The sequence below is a fragment of the Danio rerio genome, chromosome 24 (genome assembly GCF_049306965.1).
Source record: "Danio rerio strain Tuebingen ecotype United States chromosome 24, GRCz12tu, whole genome shotgun sequence".
NCBI classification, from domain to species: domain Eukaryota; kingdom Metazoa; phylum Chordata; class Actinopteri; order Cypriniformes; family Danionidae; genus Danio; species Danio rerio.
Window position 1 is genome coordinate 17,110,900 of NC_133199.1, and position 10,985 is coordinate 17,121,884.

A 10,985-nucleotide genomic window follows, 5' to 3' on the forward strand; every position below is an offset into this window, starting at 1 on the left:
ATTATAATTTCTCATTACTAATTGCATCATTGATATTGTATTTAAATAACTTTCAAATTACTTTTTTTCTGAAAATAAACTTAATTACTTAATAAGTAATTTGATTACTTGACACAATACCACTTAAAGTCTGTATAAATCTCAAAGCTTAAGAAAACAAATTAAACACTTTTAATTATCTGAAAAAAAAAAAATCCAACCGTTTGTTTAAGAAAAATCAAGTTATTATACAGATATATTGGTATTCAGAATAATGGTCAATTGGTAATGTTACGTAGTTAGTCTATATACTATCGTTAACTAGATATGAATAATTTTGTAAAACATTTATTAAGCATATTAATCACTACTTTATTTCATTAATCACTTATGCATTATTAAAGATTAAGATTGAGATTATATATAATTTACAATCAGTCTGCTTTTCTGAATTGATATCTACAGAACAGTTAAATACAGTATAATGTATACACATTATTTTAGGCAAGCAAAATTAAGCGTAATTTTATTATAGTATCTAGATACTTTGTAGCCTAATTACACCCAACACTAAATATAATATTGAAAAAAATTGTGATATAAAAATAATTAATGGTATAAATAACAAGTAAGGTTGAATTGTGGTTTTCTGTCATAAACCAACACTGCTTTAAAGTTTATGATATTAACATTTTAAAAAGATATAGCATACCAACAACATGCCAAAAAAAGAAAGAATGGAAACAGAAACCATAATACAGGCCTGTAGGCAGGGCTTTAAGAACAAATGGAATCATCTGTTGGTTGTCACTTCAGTGTGAATTCTGTAAATGCCAACAAATATTTTTCACGAGTCCAGCTGTGTAAGTAAACATACAATCTGACATAGGAAAGTCATCGTTCACTACTGTATTGTTGGAGAAAACATTTTCAAGTAATTTTTTATTGTAAATCTTGGTCTTATTCTTGACACAAAAAAAATTCTCAATAAAAAGGTGTGAAGCACCAAAAGCAGCCCATATTAAAATTGATTTGAATACTGAAATATTCAAAAGTGTGCTTATGATGACTATCTGACAAGCTAATTCAGAATAGTGCCTAAAATGTCACTAAAATGCAGCATTTAAATTTTATAATTCAAAAGAAAATGAGGTGCAAATTGCAAAAAGGTCCACTTTTAGAAAAAAAAAAGAACCACCCCTTTCACCAGGCAGGCTACGGGTCTGTAATAGAATTTGTAATGGCTTTGATGCTCACAATGGGAATTATATTGGCTTTAATGGAATCTGTATCCATTTCAACATACTGGTTTTGATGGTTTGTGTTTTAATTACATTTGTCAAGGTTTCTTACTTCTTTTTCTTCTTCTTTTTCTGCGGTGATGTTAGCAATATGCTAAACATGCTAGCATTGAGCTAAAAGGCTATTTGCCAAAACATACAAGCAACATGTTAAAGTATTAGCAACTTGCTAACTTGCTAAAATATACAAGCACTATGTTAGGACATGCTAGGAATGTGCTAAAACCAACGCAATCTCACGGCAATTTGTAACTTTTTGATTTAGTAGCTAATTCGTATGAATTTGTACAATCTAATTCATACACTTTAATACGATTTGCTCATCACCCAATGACCCCTGGGGTTGGGGTTGCGTGATATCAGGCTGATGTAAACAGCTGAACAGAAATGTGTGAAATATTTTAGTAACTTGAAACATGTTGGTAAATAACCCTGTTGAAAAAATTATTTTAAACCATGGCTGTTTGTTTAAATTGGTTTAAGCTGGTTCTTGCTGGTTAAGTGCTGGTCCTGGTCCTGACTATCTTTGTCTGTATTATTTATCTTCTACTTTACTACTTTTTAAAAAGCTAATAAAACACAAACCAAAAGGAAATGCAAAAATACCGGTATCTCTGTGCTACTAAAGAGCTCAGAAGCTCAGTGCTACTAAAATAACTCTGTCTTTACCCGACATCAGCTCTACACCCTAAAACCCACAGTTGATATCCTTTATAACTAGTTTGCAGTTCCAGAAACCTAAATGACTGAAGTGTGTGTGTCTTGCTGAGATATAACCTGAAGGTGGATGATCCTGCTGCGTCTCCTGCATGAAACCTGAGCTCTAAAATCAGCCCACACTGGAAGTTAATGAGCATTGTCTTTCTGCTGAAAAACTCACTTCTGGCTCTGTAAATTGAAAACCACATAAATTCAGAAAGTATTTTAAGGTGCTGCTTTTTTCTCTCTCTCTCATAATTAAAAATACACAGTGTTTGGCCATCTGTGCGCACATTAAAATGTCTGTGAGTACACTAATTTACTGCGCCAGGCGTTTTATGATCTAACTTCTTTAATGGGCCGTGTGTATGTCTATGTCAAACAACAGGCTGCTCATCCCACAATCAATTCTTAGAGAAGAGGGTGGTCTCCAGAGCCCTCATTTTTCTTTACATTTGAAACCAATAACGTAATGAGAGCTGCCAACAATATCCACTGCTGACATTATGTGCTACCAATAGCGGCACAGGGATATGAACTATGAGGTCATCGGCTGTCTTTCATGATAGAGGCATTTAGGAACTTATATTGTGCTCATAAATAACACAGCGATAAGTACAATATGGTCTCTGTTTATGAATAAATGAGTAGTGCTGGTGGAAATTTTTAGATATAAATTAAATAACTTTTGTTTAGGTATTATTTTAGGTATAATTTATCTGGTATTTGATAATACTTGTCAAAAATAATGCGTCATCATGTATCTTGACATGATTTTATATGTATTATATGTAATATATACTTATCTATATATTTCTTATGTTATGTTTGCATTATTACTTAGTTTTATAGATCTGTATTTAAACCAATATATGATATTGTGTATACATATGCATTGTGTGTATTAGAGTTTGTTTACATATTGTTATTTTGTCAATAAAATGTTTCATATGATATGTCAGCCTATATAAGTACACCCCCTTATAAATCTATCTTTTAAATTCATATTTTAAAAAGGAAACTATACAATATTGTATTTGTGCATATACATTAGGTTACTCAGTACTGTAGCCAAATCTGGAGCTAATCTAACAAAAATAACTTATGATAACGGTTCAAAAACTAGTACACCAAAATTTATATGTTATAGAAAAATATTAAATGGGGTTTTATGATTGCTTGTGGCTGGTTCCGCATTAGCCAATTCACGATTCACCAACCAGACGATTCCTAAGCAACTATAAATACCCTTAGTTCCATACCAAAGAAATTTTTTTAAGAATCCTCCCTTCCACCCCTACATTTCCTCCTTTCTTTGATGGGTGGCATGGCAGCCCAGTGTTTAGCACTGTCGCCTTACAGCAGAGAATGTCACTCGTTCTAGTCCTTACCAAGCCAGCCGCCGTTTCTGAGCGGAGTTTACTTGTTCTCCCCGTGCTCACGTGGGTCCCCCCCCACCCTTCAGGTTCCCCCCAAAAATATTTATTTTCAAAATGGGGCGTACTCAATTATACTGAACATTATGTGTGTGTGTGTGTGTGTGTGTGTGTGTGTGTGTGTGTGTGTGTGTGTGTGTGTGTGTGTGTGTGTGTGTATGTGTGTATGTGTGTATATATATATATATATATATATATATATATATATATATATATATATATATATATATATGTGTGTATATATGTATATATATATATATCTATTATTATATCTTTTTCCCAAATTTTTGTTCAACCGAGAGCAGATTTTTTTTCTCATTTTTTCAACACATTTCTAAACATAATAGTTTTAATAACTCATTTCTAATAACTGATTTTTTTATTATCTTTTCCATGATGACAGTGAATAATATTTGACTAGATATTTTTCAAGTCACTTCTACACAGCTTAAAGTGACATTTAAAGGCTTAACTAGGTTAGGTTAACTAGGCAGGTTAGGGTAATTAAGTTATTGTATAATGATGGTTTGTTCTGTAGACTATCGAAAAATATATATATATATATATATATATAGCTTAAGGGGGCTAATAATTTTGTCCTTAAAATGTTTTTTATTTTGTTTCATTTTTTTTCTAGCGGAAATAAAACAAATAGGACTTTTTCCAGGAGAAAAAATATTATCAGACAAACTGTGAAAATTTCCTTGCTCTGTTGAACATAATTTGGGAAATATTTTAAAAAAGAAAAATTAATTTCTAGAAATAACAGTACTAATTGTCCACCCTCAAGTTCTAAAAATATCACATTGAACTGGAAAACATGACAAAAAAAAAGATAATTAATATACCAATTAAATGATTAAAATAAATTAATTAATTTATTAAGTTTTGTTCCAAATGCCTTTAAGTTCTTTTTTTAACTAATTAAAAGGCATTTGCATATAAAACCCTTAGAATGCCTCCTAATTTTTCCTACATCTCAAATTTAGAAATTAACCGAGCTTCACCTGCTTCTCTGTTTCTATCCGCTAATGCTTGACAAAGGTAAACATTCATTTATAAACAAATTATGATGTAATTGTGTTTTGTTCACCAATACTCTCTCTCTCTTTCTCTCTTGCCCGGGTTTACACCTAAGAGCTTTTGAAAGACACACAGTCAGCCTTCATCTTCTTCACTGCACTTATGCCTTATGACAGGCCTTATTACAATACTGACACCTCAAATTAGCCTTCATGACACAGTCCAGTACACATGTGCACAAACAGTTCAGCACTGCTCTCACAATTAAGTGGCTCGCTTTAAAGCACTCCAGCTGTGAATGTGCGAAAGGAGCTATGATCTAACTAATTCTACAGATATTTTGCCTCTTTCGTATGAAGATAACTTTATTTACATGCAGAAATTTGAACTTACATTTGCTCACCAGCTTCCATTATAAATAAACTGAATGTCTGATAAACTTCAATGCAGCGAAAGTTTTAACAAATTAAGAAAAAGAAGTAGCATTTTAAAAATTTGAGACATAAAATTATATTTTAAGGAGGAATCATGCTTTTTTTTTTCAAATTTTATTAAAATGTAACCTTTTTTTTCTCTCTTTCTTAAGACGGCCAGAAATATGTACTGCTTATCTAAGCCCAGATGTATAAGCAGTTAAAATAATAGGTGTTCATAAATGGCTATTAGTACACGGTAAAAAAAAAAAAAAAAAAACTTGGGGTTGCCTTAAATTTTAAAGCTGAATCAAATTAACCTTATGAGTCCATTCAGCTTACATTATGTTAAACAGACTTAAACAGCATGCGTATTTAAAAATTAAGTTAAAACATGATTACCTTTAGTTTAGTTATGCATTAAGTTAAATAAGTTACAATAAACTAAATACATATGTTGTCAAGACTAAATGATCATAAATATTTTTACATTGTAGTTCTGGGTCGATCTTTATGCTTGCAGCTCTGTCTTTGTCTTGTGCAAATGCATATTTTTACTATGTGGTATGTGTGCGTGTGTGTTCATGAATCTGCAGATTGTACTACATAAGACAAGAAGAAAAAATGCCAGTTTGTAATTAAATAAAATTGAAAAATGTGAAGATTGAATGTGTGTGTGGAACAATTTAAAAAGTTTCTTTAGATTTATGGTTTATAGTTATATGTTTAAGTTAAACTGCGAATGACATTTCTTATTTATTATAGTGTTTATTTCTTCTATTATTTTTATTTTTTTTTTGCATGAATAAAAAGGTATGTTTATATTACTTTTCAGATAACACAATGCCAATATTGTAACTTCAGAAGACTAAAGAAAAATCATTGAACAGTTGAATAAGACAGATTTTCCATCACGTCAATTAAAAACATTTGTTATTCTGACCATTTGTCATTTTCTAAGGGGATAGGATACATTTTAACATTAAAACTATGCTGCACTTAATAAATTCAGCAAATTCAGAGAATGAAAGGTGTCTAGTGTGTGTGTGTGTGTGTGTGTGTGTGTGTGTGTGTGTGTGTGTGTGTGTGTGTGTGTGTGTGTGTGTTTGTGTGTGAATATCAAGGCCAATTTAGCATTACGATCACCTTGATTCAGTCCATTCATACAAGTCTGTATAATTATCATAAGTAATTATGAGTCTTTGCAAGAACAGTTCTGGGATTTATGCCGAGCAGAAAATGATTCAAGGTTGCAAAAAACATTATTAATATATTTAGAGCAGCATACATGGTTGTTTATTATCCAGTATGGAGACATCTGAGAAGATTTCTGAAGTCCGTGTGTTTCTTCAGCACCATGGACAGCGCCTTGTGGCAGTTTGCACCCCAGTCGAGCATAGTTTTGCGCATGCGCGATTCGTTAACGCAAGTTTTATCATTCCTTACAAAATAGTCCACGTTAATAGTCATTGAAAAGATTGAGTAAATATGTGTACAATACAATATTTTATTAGGCGGGACATTATATAGGGACTTTTCTTTTTCCACAACTTACATCTGTGAGCATTGTCACTGAACACTAAATCAATCAAAGCTACGTATTATCCGGAATGTAGAACACACCATAATGTAAATATGTATTTTAGAAATTAGATGTCTAGCAAAAAAAAAAAAAAAGTTTTTAAGACGTCTCCATTGGCTGATATATGATCTTTTTTCTTATTAATAATCACTGTATAGCAGGTGGCCTACATTTGGCTTATTTTCAGTATGTTCAGCATCCAAACGACACATCATTGACAGCACAAAACAGGAATCTTCCATTTCATTCGTGCAAAAATGCTTTGGGGCCATAAAGCACTTCCGCAGCTCCACACCACACACCTCACTGGACGGAAGCCGAATCATTAAGGCTATACAAACACAAAATAAAGCACTGATAAATACACCTAGTTCGGGATTTGAAGTTCGTCTTCGTCATAAATATCTTCTCATTTATATAGTGGTCCAGGTAATTGTCAGTTGCGGATTGTTTCCTGTTGATAAAATCCAAGAACAATCGCGACAGCCAAAAAAGGCGGGAACTCCCTGGGGGCGCGTCCATATGCAGTTTTGTGTTATTTCAGTCTTGTTCAAAGAACTTGGTCTTTTGAAAACATCGCGTTTTGCGATTCAGTTATAGAGGAAAGACTAAAAATCCAGAGAACGTGGAGTATTTCCATCCGCCCATTAGATTCCCTCTTTCCAACTTGAGATAGACTCGATCCTCGCGCTCCACCATCAGTAGAACTCCGTTACTCGCTGCCTCCCGCGTGACATCCTGATCCCCAGCAAAAGCAGAAATGACCGGGTATTCGTTCTGCATCAGGTTCACCTGGATAACAGGACACACAGCGCACTTTAGTCCTTTGAAAGCAGAAAGCAGAGCAACAGCTTTCCTATAGCGTTCATGAATAGCGCGCAGTGTGAGAAGTGTCATTTTTGCAAAAAGAATAATCTGCTCTGCTCACCTGTATGGTTTGTCTGTTGTAGACCTTGACCACATGAAAGCTGAAACTGTATATTCCTCTCCGTGGCGCGGTAAACAGACTCGCCTTTAGGTCGAAATGATTGCCAATGTTTACTAAGACCTGAAACAAAAGCAATATGACGCGTTACAAATCCACCAACAAATGGAAATGTGCGAATCTGCATATTAAATTCACTTTTAGGAATACTGTAGCTCTGCGTTTTTACAGACACATGCGGATCTGCGAGCGGAATTGTGGCAAGCTGTTTATACATTACGTTTTTACAACCAAAAATGTTTTTTTTTCCTAACAAAAAACTCAAATGGGTTTTTCACAGTAAATACAGGCCCACTATAGAGTAGGCCCACCTATTTTGCCTGTATAAAATAACCTTGAAATAGGCCTATTTTAAACACAAATTTCAAATATACCTGTTTGTATAAATGTTCCAAGAATGGAACCGTAAACACCAATAACTGTTATAAATAGTACCATTATTATTATTATTATTATTATTATTATTATTATTATAAATATTATTATTAGACTCTATGCAAATCGATTAGAAAGTATTTTAAATAATGCTGGTTAAAAAAAAAAACAGCTTTAATTGTGTGCGGTATTTAGCTATTTATTTATATATGTAAATTGAAATACCAAAAACTTGATATGATATAGATATTTATCATATTGCTTTTAAATTACTTTTTTATTATCTAAGTGTAATTGTTTACATGATAAAATGGCTTGCCATAAGCGCATTCCAAAACTGTCAACACATCAGGTCAGTTTTAATTACTACAGGTCAGTGACCACAGATGAGTCTTTATTATAATAAACATGCTTCGTGTGTTGTTAACATACACACTGGAGTGAAATGTAACAATTTGACATACACCCGGAAAGGTTTGTCCAATTATTAAAATATGTTTTTATTATTATTTTTTTTAATCAAATAGCCTATTAAGCATTTCACACATTTCATCTGACCAACACACCGCCTGTATTTAAAAATATAACTTACTTTTAACCTATTTACACTTAAAATAAGATTTAATTGGTTAAAGTATCATCCATTAAGGCACTTCGTGAAGTTTTTGGCTGAAAATCCAAGAGTATATCCCTACAAGCAGTTCCTGAGATTACAAAGTCACCGACGGGAAACCTGACCTGGTCAAAATAAATGGTCATGGATGTGTTGCTCATCTCCGAAGGTTCATGGTTTGTCCCTCTGACAGCCGAAAAAGCCACTTTGGCGCTGCCGGAACGCACAGATATCCCGAGCGAAGAGGTGACTCCTCCGTCAGAAGAGGGGTTGGAGTCGCACACCACCAGACACTTTCCCTCCAGAACGATGGGCTCGGTGTCATTCTGGCCCAGACAGAGCCCTATGCCACATCCCAGGAGAAAGGCGAGAGCCAGCATGGCAAAGGGTCCGGGACAGGCTGCTGGCACCATGATCGGAACAAGAATCCTGTGCAAACTGATCTTTACCACCAGCCCCTTGGAGGTTTGATGTGGCTCTATCACCTGGTCCAAACTAACCTCTCTCTCTCTCTCTCTCTCTCTCTCTCTCTCTCTCTCTCTCTCTCTCTCTCTCTCTCTGTAACTCGCCGTCACACACTCCGTTTCTTCTCGTCTTTGCGCATCAGTTGGAGGTGTTCAAAGTATTTGAAACGTCTCCTGAATAAAAAAAAAATGCAAGAAAAAAGAAACACAAAAAACAAGAAATAAGAAAGTACTAGGGTATACACATAGTAATATCTCAATTGATAAGTACTGATATAAAATAAAAACAATTAAATCTCTATATTTTAGTTTGGCGACATACAATTACGCAAATACACGCATCATCTAATATCCACCAAAACAAAACAAACTACGTCAAAAACTATGCTTTTACAGTTATACATGCTTTTCCCTATAGTAAATATCAGCAACCACATACCTTCCCGATCAAATAATGACGAAAAAATTAATAAAAGAATAGCAGCAGTTGCGTCTGCACGGAATATGGTATTATTGTGTTTTCTTTTCCCCCTTATACTTCACGTTGCCCGGTATGTTACCTGTTAAATCCATAGTTGGTGTGGTCGGTGTGGCTGCTCCTTCAGCTGTCTTGAGAAGGAGTGAAGCGCGCGCCCAATAAGAGTGCAGAAAAGCAATTGCTCCTTCAGCCTTTTTAGAGGGCGATTCACGCCCATCCCTTCTTTTCAAGTACAGTAATATTTGTTGAACGGACGTTTCTGAACCTAAAAATTAGACATTGGAAAAAATCGTGGATTTGAGAGTTTATTTGCACAACCTTTAATAATGCAAATTCCATTGTTTTGCAGCATTCTTAATTTACTGAACATAGTAAAATAAAGTGTAGTAAATATATTGTTTGCACACACGTCAGCAGATAAGTAGACGAGCTATAAATATGAACCTGTTATTATAGAATGAAATGAAATGCACGTTTGGAATTGCATTATCCAATTGGAAAACATTCAAAGTCAGACAAAACTCTTGTGCTCCACCCTGTGGAGAAATAGTGCTATGACTAACTGTGACTTTAACGAAATTGCAGCATCACATAATCGTTCGTTAGACTATCATGTTTATGAAGTTACCTAAAAAATAAAAAATAAAATAAATAATATTATTGCATGTGTTGTTGTCCCATGGCTGCTCATATTTAGTGGTGATTTTAAGGTTCCAAGCATTCCACAAAATAAAAAAAAAGGAAAAATACAGCAGTTATGAATATCTGCAGATGGTCTGCTAAACTAATACAACAAAGCAAAATATAGGTGCTAGCTAACACATCATATAAAAACAGTGGATATTAAGATAATACATGAAATAATACATTATTTCCACTTGTGAAAGATTATCCATCCAGTTTCTTCAGGAATTAAAAACCACAGGCTGCATAATGTTGTGGCATCTTGTAAAGCTCATTGATTTTACTGTGAGTGTTGACACTAAAAATCAATGAAAAATTAATGCTTCAACGTGTCTGGAGCGATTGAAGGTGGTGTCATGCATATAGTTAAAGATTCTTTATGGAAGCACAGCATATGTGCCAAATAACAATCTTACAATAAGAGTGTATAGGTCAACCTTTTGTAGTAAAAGTTGGTTTGTATAGCTTAAAAATACAGGCAGAAATGAATTATTAGAAAGAAAAAAAAACGAAATGAAGTGTAAAGGGTTAATTGTTGTCTTTAATTCAAAAGTGGTTTAAAAATTAAATCTGTGCCACTGTACTTCATCAGTCATTTTAATTTCATTAATGCTGAAGAAAATGTATAATTTAAAATCCTAAAAGCAAGTAAATAATAGAAATGGTATTTAAAAGTAAAACTTACAATAAAGAAGATGGTAAAGTATGGCTTTATGCAAAAAAAAATGAATTTTGAATATGAAATTAGGTAAGTAAAAAAGAGTAGTAAAGTTGTGGCGTAGCCAAGTATTTAATCCATCCAAGTGCACACACACACACACACACCCACCCACCTACACACATACAGTGAACACACATCTGGAGCAGTGGGCAACCATTGAAGCAGTACGCAGGGAGCAGTTAGTGGATCTGTGCCTTGCTCAAGGGAAGTTGGAAGTGATCCGATCACAAGT

At 33.8% G+C, this 10,985-nt stretch overlaps 1 protein-coding gene across 5 annotated transcripts; it reads right to left on the reverse strand.

The window, feature by feature from the left end:
- Nucleotides 1–6,338: 6,338 nt before the first annotated feature.
- cbln2b (cerebellin 2b precursor) lies at nt 6,339–9,492 on the reverse strand. Of its 5 annotated transcripts, none has more exons than XM_005162644.4 (4): nt 9,431–9,492; nt 8,532–9,044; nt 7,362–7,481; nt 6,339–7,225 (listed from the first exon to the last, which is right to left on the reverse strand). In XM_005162644.4, exons 2-4 carry the CDS (start codon nt 8,817–8,819, stop codon nt 7,028–7,030), a joined length of 606 nt encoding a protein of 201 aa, XP_005162701.1. In that variant the 5' UTR covers nt 8,820–9,044; nt 9,431–9,492; the 3' UTR covers nt 6,339–7,027.
- Between the last annotated feature and the right edge of the window lie 1,493 nt (nt 9,493–10,985).

Coding starts and splice junctions, on each gene's coding strand:
- cbln2b (XM_005162644.4), bottom strand. CDS start 8,819: ATGGTGCCAGCAGCCTGTCCCGGACCCTTTGCCATGCTGGCTCTCGCC. Junction 7,482..8,531: donor TGACCATTTATTTTGACCAG/GTCAGGTTTCCC, acceptor CTTTTGTTTCAG/GTCTTAGTAAACATTGGCAA. Junction 7,226..7,361: donor ACAACAGACAAACCATACAG/GTGAGCAGAGCA, acceptor CCTGTTATCCAG/GTGAACCTGATGCAGAACGA.